Source organism: Leuresthes tenuis, unplaced genomic scaffold, assembly GCF_036924035.1.
Source record: "Leuresthes tenuis unplaced genomic scaffold, fLeuTen1.0.hap1 SCAF_19, whole genome shotgun sequence".
Taxonomy (NCBI): domain Eukaryota; kingdom Metazoa; phylum Chordata; class Actinopteri; order Atheriniformes; family Atherinopsidae; genus Leuresthes; species Leuresthes tenuis.
Genome location: NW_027325373.1, coordinates 29,952,856 through 29,977,323, shown reverse-complemented (window position 1 = coordinate 29,977,323; position 24,468 = coordinate 29,952,856). Strand labels below are relative to the sequence as shown.

General features: G+C 41.3%; 1 protein-coding gene across 1 annotated transcript; it reads right to left on the bottom strand.

The window, feature by feature from the left end:
• Positions 1-921: 921 nt before the first annotated feature.
• Positions 922-23,931, bottom strand: hmgcs1 (3-hydroxy-3-methylglutaryl-CoA synthase 1 (soluble)). The gene is made up of 10 exons (XM_072371409.1): positions 23,795-23,931; positions 22,141-22,589; positions 20,606-20,731; positions 20,001-20,165; positions 10,201-10,369; positions 7,464-7,634; positions 7,184-7,290; positions 6,963-7,088; positions 4,818-4,975; positions 922-3,240 (listed from the first exon to the last, which is right to left on the bottom strand). Exons 2-10 carry the CDS (start codon positions 22,586-22,588, stop codon positions 3,163-3,165), a joined length of 1,548 nt encoding a protein of 515 aa, XP_072227510.1. The 5' UTR covers position 22,589; positions 23,795-23,931; the 3' UTR covers positions 922-3,162.
• Positions 23,932-24,468: the final 537 nt, after the last annotated feature.

The window sequence follows — 24,468 nt, the reverse complement described above, 5'->3', positions numbered from 1 at the left end:
AGTCCAGAGTCTAGACTAAACATGGAGAAGCAGCATTTAGCTGCTATGCTGCAAACAAGTGGAACAAACTGCCAGTGGAGATTAAACTGTCACCAAATGGAGACATTTTTAAATCCAGGTTTAAAACATTTCTTTTCTCATGTGTCTATGCATGAAATCTGCACGGTATCTTTTAACATATCTAAACTGTTGCTTGTTTTTATTAATTTTAGTTCTTTCTATTTGTGTTCTTTTACACAATTTTAATGCCCTGCTGCAATGCTTTTTTTAAATGAAATGTACGATACAAATAAATTTGACTTTGACTTTCTTCTGTGAGGAGGGATTTTTAAATTTTTTTTTACCTTTCATAGCCTAGTGCCTCCAGTTTTCAGGAGTGTTTTTTGTTGTTTGCCTTTTCCTCCGTAGCGGAAGTGATTACATGTTAATGATAACGTTAAATAGTCTTTTGTGTTTTCCTCCTTATGGTGGAGCGAATATTATTTTGATATTTTTCATAGCCACACTTCCTGTTTTTTGGAAGAAGCGTGTTAGAAATAATTTTCATAGCCTGTATTTAATTGTCTGTCTTGGAGAATTGAGTCTTAATAAAGACTGTTCTTTTGAAAACCCTGCACCTGCGTCCTGTGTCCAGCCTGGTCATGAGAATAGTTTGGCATTAGGGTTTAGTTTTAGTTTGTAGCTTGTTGTGCAACTTGTAAATTGGCTGATATTGAAGATTCTTATGCACACCAGCAGTTGTGTGTATATATATGTATATAGTAAAAAATATAAAAATCCCCACAGTATACTGACAGGACAGAAGTGAAAACATGATATGATTTATAAATAAATAAATTAGGGAAAAAAATAATAATAATCAGAATCAAAAAAGCTTTATTGATCCCGGAGGAAATTGCTCAAGTAAATCAGACCGACACAAATGTTACATTTAATTTTATTCTTGCTTTACACGGACTCAATGCAACTGATGAGACATCAGCACATTCGTATCTACACAACATAAATAATTTTAGCTTGTGCTGTGGATTAACCGTGAGACGGGCAGCACAAACAGACACCGTGCATGTAAAGTAGCACTCACAGTGACACTGTGAAGCTGGTGTGACCAGAGCTGGACAACACAGGACCAGGTGGCTGTACAAATGTCAAGACTAGATCTGTACATTATTGGATGAAAACCTTTATTTACAGTTTGCACTTCAGAGGTGCTTATTGTAAGGCTTCTCCAGAAGGAAGTCAACTTTATATTAACTATCCCAACTCCCCTGAGCCAGTGCAACTAGTAGCAGGAACTAACCCTGCTATTTGAAGGCTGATGCATTCTGCCTGAGCTGTTTCAGTATTTGTTTGTTTAGCTGCTGGATGCAGCTACTGACAAACAAGAAAAAAAAAAAAAAAAGAAGAAGAAAAAGTACCAAATGTTCAGTTGTGTTTGTGTCATCTAAATCTCCTTTTGCAGTCTGTAGCTTTACCAACTGAAGCCCTTTGATGTTAAGCATTAGGTTAGTGAAACTGTTAAGATTCAGTCTAAAAACTGACGACTACTCTGATGTGAAATTGTGGCTATTTGGCAAAATGAGAAGTGCTAAATGTCAGTGTTTGCCAAAAACTGCAGCCTGCAATGCGGTTTCTTATGGTCTCATACAGAATATACCTTCAAAAATCTTACCTTTGAAAATTAGTATTCTTTGGCTGCAAATACTGTCAGTAAGAATCAGAGCAAAGGCAGATCTGTAAGGAACTCAAGACTCTGCACAACATTTAGCAGTTTCTGCAGGAATGAAATACAAAAATGTATCTTTTAATATGACATAGCTTATTTTCATACTTTGGTTAGACTATGTTAGTTCTACAAAAGTGGACCAACAAATAGGAAACAAACAGTTGCACAGTAAATTAATGCCAAGCCTGATCAAAGTGGGAAATAAACATCATGGAAATACTGCATGACATACAGAGGTTTTCAATAAGAAGTCTGCCAGCATGCACAGAACAGTGCTCAAGCACTGCCTTCATATGTATCACTCAGCTCAGCTTAGTGACAGACGTTAAAATGTCGCAACAGTATTACTTTGTTTTCCGTTAGTTGTTATTAGTTGTGTGTTCTATTGCAGAGTCCACATTTCAGCATGGTAAACTCTGTCTGTCCAGTTGATGGCAATGAACAGGCAAAAAAATACTCATGCCATGTAAAATCACCAGTCTGAAACTAGAACAAAATCAGTCTGACACAGCATTAAAAAAAATCACATGTCCAGCTGAAGCTCTCCTTACAGTCCATCATGATGTCTTCAGATCGCTTGTTTTGTTTCAAAATCCAAATATGTCCACAGTTGTCCAAAAAGAAGCTATTTTTCTTTCCACAGCTGAGATGCTCAAGTTTGGCAACATTCAACCATTGCCAAATATCTCCCTGAAATTGACCTCTTTGATTAATCAACATGTTGCAGCGTTTTTCAGGTGTTTTTTAGGTGATAACTTTGCAGCTAACTTATCTTATCATATCTTAATAACTTGTCTTAATTTTTCATGGCTAGAATACCCAAACACTATTTGCACATCTGACTCTGAAACCTTTGTGGCTTTAATTTCATGATTCAGGATGTGTGGTCAAAAGGTCACATGATGGGAAAAATAAAAATTTTAAAAAAATAGCACAGATTTAGTCTAAAATGGAGGTAATGAATGGACAGCAGAGTGGAAAGACAAGCTCCTTCACTTGCTGTGCTGTTGATGCAGCAGCTCTATTTGAACTCCCTTTGTAGTTCTGATTAAGAGGAGGCACATAAAGTTTTGTCCATTTCTTTTAAAAGGACAAACCTCATATGCGGTGAGTTTCTCTGTGCTCCTCCCAAATATAACAGTGTATTCTGAACAACTGTGAGGTTAAAATACATTCATATGTAAGCTCTGAAATAAAGCTTTGCTAAGATATGGAATATGTCATGGCAGCACTCTATTATGATAACATGGAGATGATAGGAGAGAAACAGGGCAGGACACAGGATTGTCTCCAGCTGAACTCTTATTCAAACACACTGCTGCCACCTCTGTGTAGAGTTTAAGAAGAATTTGGAGGTGATGCTGCCTTCTCTCGCTGTCCAGTTGAACTCTAGTATCGTGGAGTTGTTACATTCTTCAAACTGCTGGATTGGGATCTCAGTTGCTGGTGGTAGCTTCAGGGCCAGCAGCGGTTTTAGGGATGCGAGGCATCTTCTTGGCAGGACTCGGGATGTGCTGTAGGATGAAAGCAATCAACAGCATGAAGACCAGTTGTTATTTCTAATATCAAATGGACACACTGTGGATGCAAGCTAGTGGCTACTATCTTATAGAAATTTTATGACGTGTTTCATTTGAATCTGTTCCCCCCCCCCCCCCCCCCAAAGCTTGCAGGGACCACAGCAGCTAGACTCAATATCATCAAACGTGAACCCATTGGCCCAAAAAGAGTTAGGGAGGGAGTGTCATGACAGGAATTGAGCCATGTAAACTTGGACTTTAGGCTATCCCTCTATTCAGTTTACATCTGCGTATGGAGGGTGCATGGGACAGGAATTAGGTTGCAGCCACAGAAAATCAGAGACCGTGCTCATATCTGCAGAGACCAGGTTCCATCGCAGAGGGGTCGGCGGCCGGTGTACAGTGCCGAGGCAGCGCAGGACTCAGTTCGGATGAGGGGAGGACCGTGATTGTATCTGTGAAGCTTGACACTTAAACATGCCAAGAATGCATGGAGGGTACTTTACCGGCTGTTTTTGATATCCGACCCCTTGTTTGCTTTGCCACAGAATTCACTGTGTTTGTTGGTGCTGTTTGGTCATCAACACTCATATAAGAAAAAAAGATTAGGATTTTATTGTGAATGGATTTTAAAAAAAACAAAGTCACCTCAATTCTATCCATGTTTACATCTCCATCAGAGGAAGGAATAACCAGGGCGTTGTTGGCCGCCACAAAGCCCTCGCACATCCTTATTTTTGTCCAGATGTTATTTCCCTTCTTCCCTTATCAACTTACTGCTAACTGATTAAAAGGATCAGATTTTTCTTCAAGTGGTTTTGTACTTGCAGCTTGATGGGCTTTTATTTGATGTAGTTGGCACAGAGAGATGTCGTCTGTAACGTCACTAAAAATGTTGTGTACTACCAGACAAACTGAATTTTGTCTGTGAGGTGCAGCATTTAGTTTCTGTACAGAATACATATCAACAGCACCGGACAGTGCAAGGAGACACTTTTAAGCTAAATGTAAACGCCATAATGTTTCCGTCCTGGAAAAAGAGGTGAAGCTGGTGGGGGACTACACACACCTGGGTGTTCACATGGACAGCAGACTAGACTAGAAATGCAACACGGAGTCTGTCTACAGGATGGGACGGAGCTACCTGGAGTAATTTATGCCCATAAAAGAAAACTCCAGAAAGGCAGTATGAACAAAATCACCCAAACTTTCTACATCCATCCTTTCCTATGTCCTTGACAATTAATGTATGTGATGGAAATGTGCCTTTCTACATAAAAAGAGTATAAAAAAACCCCAAAGCACTGCACACCCTCTACATAACATTGTGATCAAAGTAATACATTTTCATTTAGAGGCTTCTTCTGTGTAATAAGTACCTGTAAAGGAGGTCCGTCAGCAACAGCTGTATAATGATTATTTCATTCCTTAACCATCCTTAAAATCATCAATAGTGATACTCTATTCTATTTCTATCAGACACTGGTCAAACAAAACATTTCCACAAAAGCTGTAACTGAATTCATTTGATGTACATTCAAAGTAGGAAGACATCCTAATGTAAACCGTACCTCAGTTGCTGTGCTGGAGTGAACAAGCTCTGGCTCTGCTGGCAAGTCATCATCCAGAGGTCTGCGGGCATATTCCCTGCGGTGTTTGTCATCCACTCGTGTCAAGTACCATGTCCCTGGGAAAAGATCTTCTACTGAGCCTTGAGGGACATAGCTGGCTGTATGAGAAGATAAAAAAAGATAAAAAAAAAGACATTGTTTTCGTATTGTGGCAATTCAGAGGACAAAACTTATGCTTAATTTTCTCTTCCGGCTCTCAACGAAGGCGGTCGCATTTCTCTTCTCTCCTCTATCTTTCCTGTCCCTTATCTTCCCTGCTTTTCGTCACCTCTTGTCCTGTCCTGTCTCAAACTTTGGTGCCTTTCACCGCATTGCTCTCAAAATTAAAATCATGGAATTGGTCAACTGGTCTCTCTATGCAATTGACAAAATGTTCTTGACGAGAAGCTCGGGATCGGGGGAACCTGTCTGCCCTGATGGAACGTTCGCCGCTGGTTACATGGGGGACTCCTGGGAGAAGTGGAGGGTCGTGTGCCTGGCGATTCTTTCCGTTGAGGACATCGAGGATCATCACATATTCGTAACCCAACAACCCCCCCTGAGATCGCTGCTGTGAGACGCTCTGAATTCCTTTTTCCTCCCTCCCTTTGTTCACGGATACCTGGTGATTGTTGACTCCGTCTGGGACCCAATCAAGGACTTCTCCATGGCAACCTGCTGTGGTATCACAATGACATCCTGTGAACTGAGCCACTGATTGAGAGCCAGACGTAGCAACTCTCTGGGGTTACCCCCAGTCCACAGCATCAAGTTGTTTTGCATTTTTATGTGTGAAGCGAGCAAATGTTTGCTTATGTTTTGATTTCTAGGTTGGATGGTGAGCTAACGTTTGCTGTTCTGATGTTGCTGAGGTTTTTCCCGGCCCCACATTGTACTCCCCAAGGAGCATAGTCTGGATGCAGACAAGCTTCAAGATATCCTCCACCTCCACTGGGGTTTTCCCAGCAGTCATTGTGGGACATGGTAAAGATGTTGGAAAATTGGCCATCCATCCTTGAGACAGATTAAATGTTCAACTAGAAAGGCTTTTCCTGGCCTGGTGACAAAGATAGAGGAAAGCTCCTGAAAGACCTAAAAAGGTTGTGCAGCTTCCTCTGGGGCAAGTTGTGACAGTACAGCAAAAACTGTTGTTGTTAAGGCTCAGTTCCATCTCGTCCTCCTCTTCTGTTCCCTCTTTCCTCACCACCAGGGCCTTTACAGGAGCCTGGATTAAACTCTTGTTCCATCCTTTCATAAGATTAATATGGGGAATCACTGCTAATTTCTTTGTGTCTGGATGATGAGCCTCATCAGCGACTGGGCCCTTTTTTCAGGAAATCGCGTATGCCGCCTGCCATGTGGCCAAGAGTTTGTTATTGGAGGATGGAAGAAGTAACAGAACTTTTTGTCAAGGCTGGAACTCACAGTGTCAAGCTATTGGTCACTATTGGTCATACTATGTCTTTTGGCCTTTTTCTTTTGGACCTCATACAGATTGACCAGTGCCTCCTCCTTGTAAAAGTCACTTCCTCAAATGACCACATCAGTAACTTTGAATACTATCTTTACTCAAGGCAACTGTTCAGGCGATGGTAGGTCTTGGTGGTAGTCTAGGTAGTGCAATGGTTGACTGGGACTGCTGCGGTAGGTTTCTGGGGAAATGTTAGAATTTCATCAGCAGGGCTGCTTTCAGACCAGCATTTAAATAGGATTACCATAGTTTACAATGTTTTTCCCTGTTTGATATAGGGGGTTTGGGAATCTGAAAAGAGTCTCTAGGCAGTTTTTGGTCTGTTGGGTCCCGTGTCTGATGAGACTATGACATCTCTGACTCATTAGCGTGGTGGGATACTGGTGTTGGTAAGTTAAATCTGGGACGGCATATTGCAGTGGAGTTTTTCTAGCAGGCCCTCGCTCCTCTACTGTTTCACCAGGAAGTCTTTGATTAGTGACAGCATCTCACCCCCTGATGTACCATTTGCTCAGAGAAAGAGCCCCAGTCAGGGAGTTTGTGAGAGCTCTATTCCCTATAAGGACTGAGTGAATAACTCACTAAAATGGCTGCATAAGATTCACACATGAGTAGCAGTGGAAACAGTGCCATACCTAAGTGGTGAGTCTCTTCTCTCAACTTCATACTGTCAGAGAAAACAGCAGGTTGGACCTTCTTTCTTGAGTCCAATCTGACCCTCAGGTCACTCAGGCTGGATACAAGTTTGTCCAGACTAGACCCTAAAACAAATCAACAGTTAGATACGATCATTCCTTTCTACAAATGTACAATAACTAAACATTCAATGCCATCCACATGACACAACTTAACTTACCAGGAGTATAATCTTGTGTGACTCTGAGAGAATACAGAGTGGCAGCAAATCCTGAACCATAGGAGAAAACCCCAATCCTCTGCCCTGCTAGCTGTGAAGATGTATGTCTACAGCAGAGAGAAAACAACAATGAGACTCCTGCCTGTGAATGTGCCTCACAGGGCCTCCTTCTTTTCAACGGGTATTTGGATAATACATGTTGATGTGTTGTTGCCTTGACTGTTTCAAGTTGTTAGTGACAGTTCTTGTTTACAGATTTGCAGCCTACAATGAGACCTACTCAGCGAAAAGTGATGCCAGGCAGCCGTAGACAGAGGGTGTGTACATGTTTCCATTCTGGTTGGAGATCAACAACGAGGGCTTGGTCTTCCTTTCAAACAGATCTGCACTGGACTTCATGAAGGCCTTCTCCACATCCCTGTCAAAGTAACTCTCTTCTGGTTTTACATCTCTGCCAACCAAACACACACACAATAAGGAACACAATATTATTTTCTCTTGTCTTGAAAGAGTACTCTTAGGTGTACATATTTCAAGTACATGTGTTAAATATCAAAGGAAAACTCAAATGTTCCAACTGGGCCATATTTTCCTTGTATTTGAGTGGAAATGATTGATTGGAACACAATTCTTTGTAGTAATATCTATATGGAGTGAGGGGGCTGTGATCAGCAAATACTGAACACCTGTAGTAAATAATACTGGGCAATCAAATGCAGCAAAGTAGAAATGCCAGCTGTCAGGTTCAGGTGTTACTTCATTTAATTTTTCAAACCTTTATTTAAGCCTCGAAAATCATTGAGGTTTTCCTCATGTCGAGGAAACAACAGAAAAATAAATAAATAAATAATAATAAATAAAAAATACAGACAAAACAAAGATCAATGCAAAACAAAATAAATTAGGAGACAATACTCCTTAAAAATGAAATGAAATAAGGTGGTTTGAGAGCAAAGTCTTAAAATGGCCAGGAGTAGTGAGAGTGTCAGTCATGAGATTGTTTTGAAGATGGTTCCATGCGGTTGATGCACAAAAACGAAAAGCAGATTTTCCTAGTTCAGAGTGGAGCCGTGGGACTTTAAGTGTAGGCTAGTCAGCTGAGCGGGTAACTTAAAGTGCCTTCCAGCATTATGGAAACATTAGTCCCGTTTTACACTGCTCAAAAAACTCCACCAACATGTGACTCCCCAATGCAGTGTAAAACTGCCATTACAAGCTGTGTCAAATGTCTGCAGCAGAAGCAGGTTACATCTGCTCCACTTTGGCTTGACTCAGAAATGAACACAACATCTGGATGTGTGTGCAAACAATTCTCAGTCAGGGCAACAAGAATGGCTGCAGCTGCAGTAACAAAAGCTCTTTGTATGTAACGTGTGAAATGCACACCTCGTGTGGGTGCTCTGAAACCAACAGAAACAACAAGTGGACAAAAAAGAAAAGACTAATCAATTTTATCTGGCGGCAACACAGCTGGCAGCTTGGCAAATGTAGTGCACACAGAAATAAAAAAAACAAGCCTGGTTATTAAAGCTATGCTTTTCAAAAAGTGTTGTCCAACTCAGTCTGTAGGCCTTGGGTGTGCTGGCTGTGCCACACAGTTGGCCAAATCTATACCTAAACCCGAGGATTGTATGCAAATGAAGCCGTACACCGCAGTGATTTAGTTTCACTTTGTGGAAGAAGAAGTTTATTAAAAGCTCATGTAAAGAGTTATAATGAAACATTTCAAAATGCATGTGCAACTCGGTTAAATAAGTCTGTTGGTCCAGTCATATATTTTGTCCTGGTAGTTTTCTTAAAATCTCGTCTCGTGAGCTGAGTGTATCGTCACACCCCTAATTACAACCCATTATTAAAATGGGTATTTGGGTGGTTTTAAATAATTCAGTTTACTCAATGTGCCAACAACTCTGAGGATGAAATATATTTGTTACTTTGGAGGAAACAAGAAATAATACAAACCCCCCCAGAAAACCTGAGGGTGTGTAACTATTCAGCACTAATCAGCACGTTTCATAGCCACCTTCTGCAACTCTTACAGTCGCAGGTCTGTGAGGGCACGTCTGCATGAGCTTGCCACATCTAGCCACTGCAGCTTTTGCTAATTCCTCAGAGCAAAACTGCTCCAGCTCCTTCAGGTTGGATGGGTTGCCACAGATTCACAATTGGATTGAGCAGACGATTAACAAATTGCAGCTGGGTTGTGATAAGACGTTGTCTGTCAGGTGCAAGAATGAAGACTTTTACACTGACACTGCTGCAAAGGAGTATCTAATTAGATACGGTTTCGTTTGTAGCGACTAGTGTCAGAGTTTCGTTTTTTGAAAAACATTACTGGTTAGCATAAAAAGGATTTAAAAAGAAAAGCTAAAATTAGCACAAGAGGTGAGAATGGATAAAGGAACATGGGGGATTTGGACGTGGGCCACTCTGAAGTGAGCAGGTGACACTGTGGATCATTTATTTCTATTTACAATATAATTGAATTTTACTCTAACCTCTACTGAGACAAAATGCTAAAATACACGAGCGGCAGCACATGATGCAGAAGGCACAGTAGAAACGGTTGCATTTTCTTTCAAACATGTTGAGAACAGCAGATGAGGCTTCATTCATGTGAAAATTTATCCGTACGTATCCACAACAGCAGGGAGCCAGATGAGAGCAGCAGAGAGCACAGATTCTTGTCAGTAAACACACACTTGCTTACTCGCACACCTACAGAAATATCGTCTAACCCATTTATGTTCCAGAGATTTCACTTGGGGGCTGGGTGGAAATATCTGGAACAAGTCCAGAAAGAGGTGTTGCAGACCTCTGCATCCTCTCACGTGCCAGTGCTCCAGGACATATCAAGAGCTTTGTAAGACTGCAGCATGTGTATGAAAACAGCTTGATTGAATCTACATTCTATCCCATCCTTTCAGAACGAGTAAAAGCTAACTTTATGCAAGAGGACAACTTTTTAAAAGAATCAAAAACCTGTTTGCTATTCGGCAGCTTTACTCTTTACGTACCTGAAGGCATCCAGGCCTGTGAAAGGTCCTGTCTCAGTGTTGGGGCTAGGGTGGTTCAGAAAGTCATTCAACATCAGTCTGGCCAATGATTTCTGCACCAGCTTGCAGTAGGGAGAGTGGAAGACCAAAAACCCAAAATCCTCCAGGCTGAAGTGCTTCTCTGAACCCTCTGTCAGAAAACAACAAGAAACCAAACGTTGACTTTCTTTGTGTGGTCACAGGAAAGTGCTACTAATATAGACTGCTTGTCATTAGCATAGTCAGTGCAGTGAAAACAGGTTTACCCAAAATAACAAGACTATCTTTGCCCGTTTTATCTATGTACAGCTCTCAACTCCTTCCACCTCTGCACAATACACACAGGAGCACACAGCTGACGTGCTGTGGAACAAAACAGAAGCACTAAAACCCCGAGCACTGCTTGTATCTGACTCATGAAGCAAACTTTACGAAATGACTGTTCATAAAAAAACAGAGTCGTGTCCATCTTCTGACCGGGAGTGAGTAAACTGGTCCATGCAGTGTGGTCACATTACACATGAAGAAAAAAAACCCAACCCAAATAAAACCAGGGGCAATGGCCTTAATCAAGAGAGAGAGGTGGAGAAAGGCCTTCAGGAACTCTTTTCAACTGTGAGGAGAAGTCTTTCATGTCAGACATGTTTAATTTCTACAAGCAGAAACAGCCGATTGCTCATGTGCTGCGATATGTGAAGAACTTACAATGGAAGAGCTAATTCGCAGAAGAAGTTTCCACTTGCCTAATGGCTGCCTACACCAGCTGTAACACGGTGTGGTGCAGGTCAGGAAGCCAGACTCTTCAACTGCAGTATTTCAGCTACCGGGCGCACTGGAGCACTTTCAGGCTTTTTTAAGGTTTTTTAAAAACCTTGATGAAAATAACTTCTGGTAATTAGTTGCTGTTAGAGGGATTTACTGGAACATCTTTTTTTTTAAACAATTAAATGTGACCCATCTATTCATTTATAACGTGGTAGGCTGTATTGAAATTCATGGTCAACTCACTTTGTAATGATGTTAACAACTTCATCCCCCATGTTAAACATCCTGTGGTGGTGCAGTAGTGTAGTGTACCTTAAGAGAAAGCCACAATGACCGTCACTGCTAACGGAGGGTTGGGCTTTTTCCCCCCAGCAGACCTACCTGCAGGACTATGCAACAGTTGCATGCACTTCATTACATGCATCTGTAGCCTTTGCATTACAGATGCTTTCATTATATTCAGTGACTTAGAAGAGTTTTATTTTTCGGTTATCTTTTTTCGGTTACAATCTGTAATTCAAATAGATTTTTCTATTTTATGCAATTAACCTGCACAACATAACCCAAATTGGTGGAACCATTTCTGATATGTCTTTTTTTAATTTTCAAATATAACAAATAAAGGAAATACAGTTCACACATGAGACAATCAAGTCTAGTTCCTGTCCATTCAAACAAACCTCCCCATTAGAGGTTGACCGATAAGTCGGCCGGCCGATATATCGGGCCGATATTTGCGTATTTTACTTGTATCGACATCGGCTGATACATCCGTGCATTCGCTGATCAATTTGCGCATTCAGCAGCCATGTGTTGAGATGCTGGTGAAGCGCATGCATTGCCCCTCCCTCCCTGACACAGACAACTAACAACAACTAACAACCTAGCTTAGTTAGCTCTGTTAGTTGTCCCCGAGCAGATCTCGGGCAGCCAGGACTTAAGAGTGGCTGGGTGACTGTCAGGAAGAGGAGTCATAGTCCTAAAGTCAATCTGTCCACGTTTCAAATAGATTTTCCCCACTCAGCGACACACCCGCTGATGACAAAACCCTGGTAATTGGCAGCTCTATAGTCAGAAACGTGGCATTAAAGACACCAGCGACCATAGTCAAATGCATTCCAGGGGCCAGAGCGGGCGACATAGAATCCTATTTAAAACTGCTGGCTAAGGATAAGCGTAAATACAGTAAAATAGTTATTCACATCGGCGGTAATGACACCCGGTTACGCCAATCGGAGGTCACTAAAATTAATGTTGCATCGGTGTGTAATTTTGCCAAAACAATGTCGGACACCATAGTTTTCTCTGGACCCCTGCCAAATCTGACCAGTGATGACATGTTTAGCCGCATGTCCTCATTCAATCGCTGGTTGTCTAGATGGTGTCCAGCAAACAACGTGGGCTACATAGATAATTGGCAATCTTTCTGGAGAAAACCTGGTCTGATGAGGAGAGACGGCATCCATCCCACTTTGGAAGGAGAGGCTCTCATTTCTAGAAATATGGACGAATTTATTAGTCATCCAAAAACATGACAACCCAGGGTTGAGACCAGGATGCAGAGTTGTAGTCTTACGCACTTCTCTGCGGCTTCCCACCTGATGCAGTGTTCACAGACCTACTCACTGCCTTAATCACACCCTTGACCTTGTGCTGACTTATGGCATTGAGAGTGAACAGTTAACAGTGTTCCCTCATAATCCTGTCTTGTCTGACCATTTTTTAATAACTTTTGAATTTACATTACATTACTTACGGTTTCTGAGAAGAACTTTACATATAGAAGGTGTCTGTCAGAGAATGCTGTAACCAGATTTAAAGAGTTGATGTCATCATCCTTTTCTTCACTGCCATGTGCTGATATGACAGAGGACGGCTACCTAAATTTTACTCCAGTAGAACTTGACTCTCTTGTTGACAGCACTACAGCTTCAATGCGTACAACACTGGACAATGTTGCCCCTCTGAAAAGGAAGGTAATCAGTCAGAAGAGGTTGGCTCCTTGGTTAATTCACAGCTGCGTGCGTTAAAGCAGACTGCAAGAAAGCTGGAGAGACAGTGGCGTTCCTCTAATTTAGAAGAGTCTCAATTAGTCTGGAAAGATAGTTTAATAACGTATAAGAAAGCACTTCGTAAAGCTAGAACTGCTTATTATTCATTATTGATAGAAGAGAATAAGATGCTGATGAGAGATTGTTATGCTGATGATACTCAGCTGTTCTTATCTATGAAACTAGATTAAACCAACAGGTTGGTCAGACTACAAGCCTGTCTTAAAGACATAAAGACCTGGATGACTCAGAACTGTCTTCTTTTAAATTCAGACAAAACTGAAGTTGTTCTCTTTGCACCTGAGCGCTTCAGGGAGAAATTGTCTAGTTATATAGTTACTCTAGATGGTATTTCTTTGGCTTCTAGTTCTACAGTGAGGAACCTTGGAGTTATTTTTGACCAGAATTTATCATTTGACGCACATATAAAACTGGTTTCTAGGACTGCCTTCTTTCACCTTCGTAATATTGCTAAAATCAGGAACATCCTGTCTCAGGGTGATGCAGAGAAACTAGTTCATGCATTTGTTACTTCAAGATTGGACTACTGTAATTCTTTATTATTGGGCTGTCCCACATATTCTCTGAAAAGCCTCCAGCTGATCCAAAATGCTGCAGCCAGAGTTCTGATGAGAACTAACAGGAGATATCATGTTTCTCCAGTTTTAGCTTCTCTTCATTGGCTCCCTGTTAAATTCAGAATAGAATTTAAGATTCTTCTCCTCACATATAAAGCTCTTAATGACCGAGCTCCATCATATCTTAAAGATCTCATTGTAAGATATTTTCCTAACAGAGCACTTCGCTCCCAAACTGCAGGTTTAGTTGTTGAGTTGTAGAGTACACCAGATTCAGACTGCAGGTTTGCTTGTGGTTTCTAGAGTTTCTAAAAGTAGAATGGGAGGTAGAGCCTTCAGTTATCAGGCCCCTCTCTTGTGGAATAAGCTGCCAGTAAATGTCCGGGAAGCAGACACCCTTTCCACTTTTAAGATTAGGCTTAAAACTTTCCTTTTCAATAAAGCTTTTAGTTAGGGATGGCTCAGGTAATCCTGAAACATCCCATAGTTAAGCTGCTATAGGCTTAGACAGCTGGGGGACCTCATCTGTCACACCTTTCCTCCTTTGCTCTCTTTTCCCCTGTTTAATTTCTCAATTGATTTTATGTACATGTGACATTATTGTGGTTATTAACTTGTGTTTCCCTGTTCCAACAGGTATCCTTTGAATGGCGTTATGGTGTTTTTCCCCCCTCTTTTCCCTCTTTTCTGTCTTCTCAAACCCCAGCTGGTCGAGGCGGATGACCACCCTTCCTGAGTCTGGTTCTGCCAGAGGTTTCTTCCTGTTAAAAGGGAGTCGTTCCTTTCCACAGTCGCCACAGGCACGCTCAGGACGGGAGATTGGACTGAAGACACATTTCGATGCAATCTGTTGGTTTCCTTAGCTAGGATATTAATTTTTTGAATTAGCTCTATATGAATTAATTGGATTATGATTACAATGAATTGAATTCCAATTGGCTTGAATTAGACTATATTAATTAAGTGCCTTGAGATGACAATTGTTGTAATCTGGAGCTATATAAATAAAATTTAATTGAATTGAACAACAGGGGTAAGTTTTCAACTTTTAATGTATTTTTAACTGTCTAATTAAGCTGTATTATCTGCACTTTGAAAGTCTGTCTCTGTCTCACTGCGAGCACGAGAGCAGCGGCGTGTGTCTGTTTCACTCTGCCACTGAAATTAGCGGGTCAACGTCTGATCTCCAGCTGGTGAGCTGCCACCGCTGTGCGTGTGCACGCTGCCATGGAGCGTCATGTATGCACATGAAAACAATTACCCATCACTGTACAGCATCTAACTTTACATAAAATAATGTCCATACATTGCAGCGGTGGTCAGTGTTTTTTCGCCGCTTCTTCCTCACTGAACATGAGAAGTTCTCTTTTCTCGCTGTGACACGTTCATTAAGTGCGAGCAAAGCCCCGCTGTGTACGAGTCGCGATGCGGGTTGGTTTGGTGTACCTGTTCCACTGCACTCTGAAGCCGATTGTCAGCTGGTTTAAACCTGTGGGTCAGAGTGGTGCAGAGCAGCTATCACATCGCTCTGTGTGTGTGTGTGTGTGTGTGTGTGTGTGTGTCTCTCTTTGTCTGTCTTTGACAGTGTCCTTTAGGTCTACAAGTGTGTTCTCTTTGCATAATAGATGGGATGATAAAACATGGTCAATTTATTTTATGTAGTTTAATTTACAAATCAAAAAGAAGATGTAGCGCTAGATTTTTTTCTTTTTAAAGAAATGGCTGAAAAGAAATTAAATCTTTTGTGGCAGCACTTCACTTCACTTCACATCTGTCATTCACTGGTGAGCATGGGTGCTGATACCGGAAATGCCGGTTTGTGGTGATGCCTTGGGACTGGGGCATTGGGACACTGAGACAGAGACTTCGCAACAGCGGCGCCAATATGGTGAAAGGGTTAAGGCTCACTGATCCCGATCTCAGCTGCAGTGCCCTTATGTTACAGCTTGATGTAAATGAAGGAATCAACGAGCAGTGGTGGACACTATAGCAAAGTTAAAGTCATATGCTTCCCATTTCAACCATTCTGTCCTGGCCAAACAACGCCCAACGGCGATTCAGGAAGATCTTGACCTCTCCCAGCACAGAATCATCCAGGCTGTACCAACACGCTGGAACTCAACTCTACATATGCTGGTGCAGAAACGTGCTTTGAATGTGTATGCAGGTGACCATGGAAAGATTTCAATGCTATCAGCTAATCAGTGGGTATTAATAAAGAGACAAATAGTTTAAAACAATTAGCGTGTCTGGATGATTCAAATGGTTAATGCAGATTGGAGCGTCTGTTAGTTCTGAGACATAAAATACCATGCTGAAAAGATTACAGACAAGATTCGAAAATGCTGAGAAGACCAAATGTTTGGTGCTGGCGACACTGCTGGATCCTCGGTATAAGGGTCATGCCGTAGCACTGAGCACACTGAGCAGTGCAAAAGAATGGATAAAAGAAGAGGCTGAGAAACCGGCTGAGGCTGAGAAAAGGGCCTCCTTGGAAGATTAAAGCCCAGATCCAAAATGGGCAAGGGTGGATGTTTTCTCACTGTTCTCGGTGAGTAGATGAACGTATTTCATGCCAGAAATAAGGTCTAGGTTTAAAAATACTGGAGTTCCCCTTTAAACTGGGACTACTAACAACCTTTAGTGAGGGGTTGGTGGGGTAAAAAACACTCAGGTTCAGATTGTTCACATTTAAGAAAAAAAAAAGTTTTTTTGTTGTATTACTGTTACCAAATCGGCCCAAATAAAAAAAAGTTTTTTTTTAAAAAAGCAGCACATATCAACGTGCCTTCAACAAAGGAAATAAATGGCTGCCAAATTACAGAATTTCCTGGTGGTCCCTCTTACAGTATATCTATTTTTTTCTGATTGAAAATGACCCATGACCTCCCTCATCCACTGGCCATATGTTGGGGGGAAAGCATCTTTCCATTTAAACAGGATAAGTCTCCTGGCCAACAAAGAGCAGAAGGCCATCATGACTAAGTGGTTCCCAGAAAAAGTGGCACCCACCGGAGCCACACCAAATAGTGAAATCAGAAGAGCTGGGTTTTCCCACATATTACGGAGAATGCCAAAAACTGTATAGCATAGGGCATGACCAAAACATGTGCAGTAATGTGGCAGGAGCTTGTCTGTGTCGATCACATGTAGGGTCAATACCCGTCTTAATCCTAGACAATCTATCTTTGGTCCAATGAAGACGGTAGACGGTATTGAACCACAGTGTGTCTGAGGCACATAGAGGAAGAATAAATTTGTTGAATCATTTTTTGCTCTGAAATCATTTAATCTAGGTCAGTTTATTCTAAGGCTATCCAGACATGTTATGAGGACAGGAGGGCTCAGTGGGAAACAGTTAAGAGTTGGAAGCCACAAAACCTCTAGGCTGTAAATACCTGTAGAAGTGTAATTTGTGAAGACCATATTTTTGTTTTAACTATCCAAAAGAGGCAAACTTATTTTCAATATAGAGGTCAGATAGTGTACCTATTCCATTTCTGGCCCAGACATTAAAAGCTTCATCCATCATTGACGAAACAAACATATGATTCTTTATCAATGGTGCAACAAGTGAAAGGTCAGTGAGATTAAAGGTCCTTCTTAACTGGTTCCAGGTTTAATTGAATGGATAACAACTGGATTAGTAGTGAAGTCTGAGAACATAACAGAGCTACTGGGGAGCAAGAGCTGATGGATGCCCGCTCCAACCCTGTCCATTCAGTACTATGAACATCCGAGCCATCTTCCCTCAACCAATACAGCAAAGCTCTTATATTGGCAGCCCAGTGGTAATACATAAAATTTGGAAGCATCTTACCACCCATCGTGCGAGGCCTCTGTAATATATTTCTATTATTCCTGGGCTGCTTTTTATGCCAAATAAATAAAGTCCGGCTGTTTAAAATGGAGAAAAAAAGATTTTCTTTGAAAAATAGGGAGTTATTGAAATAAATACAAAAACTTAAGGAGAACGTTCATCTTAATCTTGATCCTCCCCCCCAAGGAGAGAGGGTCCCAACGCTCCAGGTCTTGTTTAAGATTACTTAAGAGGGGATGATAATTAGCCTTATAGAGATCTTTGTGATTAAGTGTCACCCAAATATTTTATTTTTATTCTAAATTTAAAAGGGTGTCATACCCAAGTATGATCTGTCCACAGAAGAGATAGGCATAAGTTCGCTTTTCTCAAAGCTGACTTTATAGCCAGATAATCTTCCGAACTTTGTGAGTAAAGTCGATAATTCAGGAAGGCTTGAGAGGGGGTCCGATATAAATAATAACATATCATCGGCATATAGTGAGACTTAATGCTCCAAACCTGCCCGGTGTATCCCCTTGATGGTAGAGCACTGTCTCAGGGCTAATGCAAGTGGCTCAAGTACAGCAGCAAACAAAAGTGGTGGCAGAGGACACCCCTGTCTCGTACCTCGCTTCAGCTCAAAATAGGTGGAGAAACTATAATTGGTGCGAACTGCAGCCATCGGGAGCGTGTATGGGATTCTAATCCAGGAGAAAATGCTCCCAAAGTCTTGAAGAGATAGTCCCACTCGACCCGAGCAAACGCTTTTTCAGCATCGAGTGAGAGCATCACCTCAATATTCCCAGGATCGGGTGGAGTGGGACAATAAAGGATATCAAATGAATGCCTTATATTAAAAAATTAATAGCGATTTTTTTATAAATCCTATCTGGTCATGAAATAATAGGCGGAAAATGTTTTCTAGATGACGCGCGAAAATTTTGGCAAGAATCTTTATGTCTCCATTCAGCAGCAAGACAGGGCGGTATGAGCTGTAATTGAGGGGATTTTTCCTCCTTTTTGAGTAATAAAGTGCTGACTGCTTGATGGATAGTTAGGGGCAAGGAATTGGTGACTAAGGATTCTTGAAACACTGACAATAACAAAGGAGGTAACTGGTCAGAAAACGTTTTGAAAGATTCAGTTGGGAAACTGTCTGGCCCAGGAGATTTGCCACTTCGCATGGCACCGATTGCTGGCACTATCTCCGTAACTGTGAAAATCATTTCTAAAGAAAAAAAAAAAAAAAAAGAAAAAGTTGTGCATCCATATGTACTCACCTCCTTTGCTATGAAGCACCTTAATAAGAACTGAAAGTACCAATTACCTTCAAAAATCTCAATATTAGATAAAGAAGGTCAAAGTTCAGTCTAAGTGTCACATGATCTCGGTACATATACACCTGCTCTAAAAGGCCCAAGAGTCTGCAACATCAAGCAAGAAACTCCATGAGGACTAAGAAGCTCATCAAAAATGTCGGGGCAATGTTTGGAGAAGTACAGATAAACTCATTGATCAGAGAGGCAACAAAGGGACCAAAGGTAACCCTGAAGAAGCTGGTTCCATAGAATGGTAAATGGACTGTACTTGTATAGCACTTTTCTAGTCTAGATGACCACTCAAAGCGCTTCTAACGCGACATGTCACATTCACCCACTCACACACACTCATACAGCATGTCTTAAGTCTATACATAACTACGTGCTTTCTAATCATTCATACACCGATGGGTACATCAGTAGGCAACGTGGGGTTCAGTGTCTTGCCCAAGGATGCTTCGACATGTAGCCTGGGGAAGCCAGAGTCGAACCACCGACCTTCCGATTGATGGGCGACTGCTCTTCCGCCCAGAAGGGACTGGTGTATCTGCCCATAGCCCCACTATAAGCTGCACACTCCACAGAGCTGGGCTTTATGGAAGAGTGGCCAAAAATAAGCATGTGGACAGATCAGTGGAAGAAGGTCCTCAAGTCAGATGAGACAAAAATGTCTGGTGCAACACAACACATCATCACCACAACAACACCATCCCCACAGTGAAGCACGGTGGTGGCGATATCACGTTGTTCCCACGTTGTGTGTGTGGGGGGGGTATATATATTGTTATGAACCCTAAAGTTTTCTGTTATGTTCAAATATTTTGAATCTTTTGAAGTTTCTTGGTATGTTGTGTGATAAAGAACTCACAAATATCTTAATTCCACGTTGTAGCACAACAAAAAGGGCCTAAGGGTTGTACATTTCTGTAAGCAACTGTAGCAGTGTTATACTATTATGTACTGTTATTGTTGTTGTTTTTCCCTTTTTTTAATGCACTGACTGGATGACACTTTAATTTCGTTGTACACGCTACAATGACAGTAAAGATGTAACTGAATTGAATGTACCTTGACCTTGATTTGCATGTGAAACATGGAGCTGAGACTTGACGGCTCATGTAGGAAGCACGAGTTGCAACAGTGGTTGCAGAGACAGGTGTACATGACTAAAGGAGAATTTGGCCTTCTAATAATGTAATATATGTAATAATATGAATGGTAGCCTATGTGGAACACTTTCAAATACTGTGGATAAATTTGAACCCACCTCTTTGCCATTGTGCATGGATCTTGTTGCGATACACAGAATAGCAGCGGTCCAATGCACTGAGGTAGCATTCAATTGATAGCTTGCCGTCCACCACGGGGTACTCAGACACCATGTCAGGTTTGTAGAAGTCATAAGCATGCTGCATGTGGGTTCCCCGCAAACCTGCGTTGATCAGAAGTTTCAAAATACACTTTTTAAATACGTCTGCTGCTACACCTCTGGACTTCAGAACTATTTATGTCCTCAGGCTGTCAGAGTACTGAGTTCATCCTCTGCAATCCACCAAGACACAGCTCTGCCTTTGTAACTGGATCAGTACGTATTTTTTTATTTAAATAGGTAACCATTTGTGAAATCTTTGTAAATTAATCTTGTAATGTTTATTTAGAAATAAATTCTGCTTTATGCACAACTCGGATGTTAATAAGTTTTGTTTGAACAACTGAAGTCCTTTTGGCATTGCGATGTACAGTTACATACCTAATACTGACACACACACACAATGAAAGCTGCAGTCACCTAAAACAGGTTTGGATGATGGGAGAAGCTGACAGTCACTGTTTGTAAAACTGAAAACAAGAAACAGTTATGAGGAGGATCACCTCGTTCGAAGGCTAAAGGAGCATTAGGTCCAACCAGCATGGCCACTGCACCTGCACCCCCTGTAGGCCGGGCACTGCCTGTGGCGTAGACAGCAATGTCTCCTGCAACCACCAAAGCATAGCGCCCTGCAGAGACAAAGCCAAATAACACGAGTTATACAACTGTCAAAAAATATGTTTTAAAAGAAATGATGTTCGACTCAACTGTACATAAAACAGGCTGAAGTATCAGCTGTTTGTTCAAGCCCCCAGTTTTACAAAGTTTCACCGATGGCCGCTGAGATTAACACAACTGCCACGGTTCTCATAGCTGCTTTGACAGAAAGGTGACACCTGCAGAGTGCCTCTTATTCATCTTACATCAAGGTAGTTTAATGTGGTTAAAACTAACTGTTCTTTGTCCTTCTCAGTGGACACGTCCCTGTCGTCAGAGGGGACTGTTTAGTTTGTTGTGATTTTCAAACGTAGTTCTATTACCTGACGATAGTTTTACTATTTATGTTTGGCTGATTGTTAGCGATATTTTTCTGTAATGTGACCAAATCAAAATACATATTTATTTACGTTTTAGTTGGGCTGTGAGACTTCTTACGTGGAACTCATAGAGAGATGATATTCTGGGTTACAGGACATTGGAGGGCTGCTGTTCACCAAAACAAATGAGTGCTTTATGGAAACACTTTTTTGGCCATGTTTGACAACAGTAACAATTCAACTCTAAATAGCACAGTAATTTAACAGCAAAAACTCTTTTTACAGCCGCTGTGTACACACTGTCAGCAGAAATAGTCCTGAGTCAAAATAAAACAACTCTCCTTAATAAGTGCACGTTCTGCACAAGAGCAAAGCCTCTCAGATGTTGTTGATGAGGGCCCGATATGCACATATGTGTTCAGACACCTTTACATTACTAACCTGGGAAAATGCTCATTTTAATCACTATCAATTGCTGTCTCTGAATTCAAACATTTAGCAGACATTGTGGTGATCTTTCCGGAGATGCAGCCTCACTTTAGACTGTTTGGCTCTGTGATTTGATCTATTTACTCATGTATTTGATTTAATTCTATTTTACTTTTACTTTCAACTGCTTTCTTTTTAAACTAAAACTTAACTTCTCTATCAATCACCACATCATTCATCATTAATGCAGTTAGAATTGAAGAAATATAAATATGCTGTTGTTGAATGTTAATTTTACTGGAGCTCCAAAATTTCATGGTGGCCCTTAAGTTTGAAGTTTTAGAAAAACTGTTAACGCTGCTAAACTAATTACTGAAACTGGAGCTGCTCTCCAACTCAGAGGGACTCGGTGAGTAAAGCTTGTTGACACGTTGCCATAGTTGTGAAAGTGTGTAGAAAAATCAGACACAGTTATCTGATTTTTCTACACACTTTCTTTTGAAGGTTTAGATTTGGACATGTTGATGACAGTGAGATACATCTTGATGCAGTGAATGAGGCCAGTAAAGGTTCACAAAAAGAAAAATGACACTGAGAAGAGATAAAAGTGTTTTAACACGTTTGCGACTCACCATCCCATGAGCTGGATTCCACCCAGTTAACAGCATTGAAGAGTGCGGCTGTGCCACCATAGCATGCATTTGTGGTATCAACGCCTTCCACATCTGTATTGCCAGAATCTTCAAACAGCTGCATGATGACTGTCTTGACAGACTTTGACTTGTCGATGATGGTCTCTGTGCCAACCTCTAACCGACCAATGCTGTCATATGACAAGGCATTTCTCTCTATCAGCCTCTGGACCACAGTCAGGCACAGAGAGTTGATGTCCTCGCGGTCTGAGCAGAAACCCATGCGAGCTTGGCCCAGGCCTATGGTGTATTTACCAGCTGCTACACCATCAGACTGCTCTAGCTCTGCTTGATCCACATACTGGGATGGGAAGTACAGTTCCATGGCAATGACACCCACATCTTTGGGCCATGGTCCCAAACAACTAATTGGAGCTGAGCCAGGCATCCTGAATAGGTTGAGAAGGAATCTTATTTTTGGGACTAATCAGGTTTTATAATACAGATGTAAAATGAAATTATTTAACATAATCGTAATTTTAAAATGTCAACTGGCAATCTAATTTAGATAATAAAAAGAGTGATGGATACATACAGGATAATGAGCCATTTACACCAAATAACACCTAACATCTGAGGTAATGTTGGTCAGTAGATCAAAATCCATCGTTCTCTGAAGAATACTAACCACCAATACCGTCATCCATCTAGCTATGTGACAGGTTCAAGTCACAGCAGTTTCATGTTACCGTAAGGGACCAAACTAATCGCAAACTAAGAGTTGCAACTTAACGCCATACATTAAGTGGTCACACACACAGTGTCCCGTTATTCCTCAGTAACCATCTGTAAGGTTCCTGAGAGCATAGCGAGGTAGCATGTAAGCTAGGGCTGTATGTCGACACAATATTACCTGTGTGCTTAATGCGATAATAACCAGGTTAACAAGATGCTAGCGACGCTGCATAGCTCACTGCCTACAGACAAGACAACACAGAAAACCGCTGACTAAAAAGGTTTTAACAGGACCTTCTCAGAACTAATGTTGGCTGAGTTAGCTTAACATCGTTCAATCTAAAGTTTAAACACTGCATACAGCAGATGTACACGGGCACACTGCTTATTACACGTATGTTCACAACTATATCGGGTTGACCCTCGGAGATATGGTCCAGGTATTGGAGGATAGCGTAAAACAAACTAGGTGAAAGGGTAACGGGATTTCCTGGAACTTAAGCAGTTTACCATTGGTAGCGAAAGGTCACACTGACTGATCAGTAATGAATTGGTTAGCTGAACAAAAAACAATATATGTAACCATAGTTTCAAAAATATGCAGCAGGATTATGTCCAAATTCTGGCTACTAAAACCGATGGCTCATTTAAAAGACCACAAACACGTTATCAAACGATTTGCTGGCCGGACCAAAATCGCTGACGGACCCGCACGTTTAAACTATCCCACCTAGAACACTATGACTAACCTGAGCGGTACATTATACAGTTTCAAACCAACTGCTATACACGTGTTGATTAAGTGAATATACACACAATAACAGATGTCTGATCATAAATAATACCATCAGTTAAATTAGACAAAAACACGAAAGTATACTGTCTTTCTAAAAGCATGATACTGTAAAAAGCCTCTCACCTGCGCGATAAGTCAACTCTAGCAAATTCTACTGTTGTTGTCACGAAAACTGTCAATATTCCGCCGAGCACTCCGCTTGCAGGGCAGAGATATATTTATATTTGGGGATGACAGGGCACCATACCCTTTGCACTGCTATACCTGTCGTCGTGTCCAATCACAGCTCACAAACACCATGCGGCGCTACGAAGCCTCACAAGCTTCTGACCAATCGGAGATTAGGAATAACAAACTTGGACCACAGCAGGACTGGCTGTCCAATCGTATGACATGTACGATGTCTGGTGAGAGAAAATGAGCCAATGAAAGTGTAAAAGCAATTCATGGTGCCGTAGACGTATTAGTGGGCAGCGCTTATGCTACTTAGGCAGCACATCTATGTGAACAGGTAACTGTGGTACAGTCTGTGACGTTCTGGAGAAAACAATCGGTGCCTATTACATTCTGTAAAGTCCAGTTATATACCGTATCATTAAATACAATAATATACCATATAAGCTCTTAAAGGGAGTAAAATGCTATTTCATCGTCTTGATATTATGGTATGATTGTAAATGAATGTGTAAACAGCTTCCGAATGGTTCACTTTGGTTTGTTACTATTATTATTATTTGGTTGATTTTTTTCCTCTTGAGCAGAGCATCAAAACTACTTACACTTTAAGACTATTATCA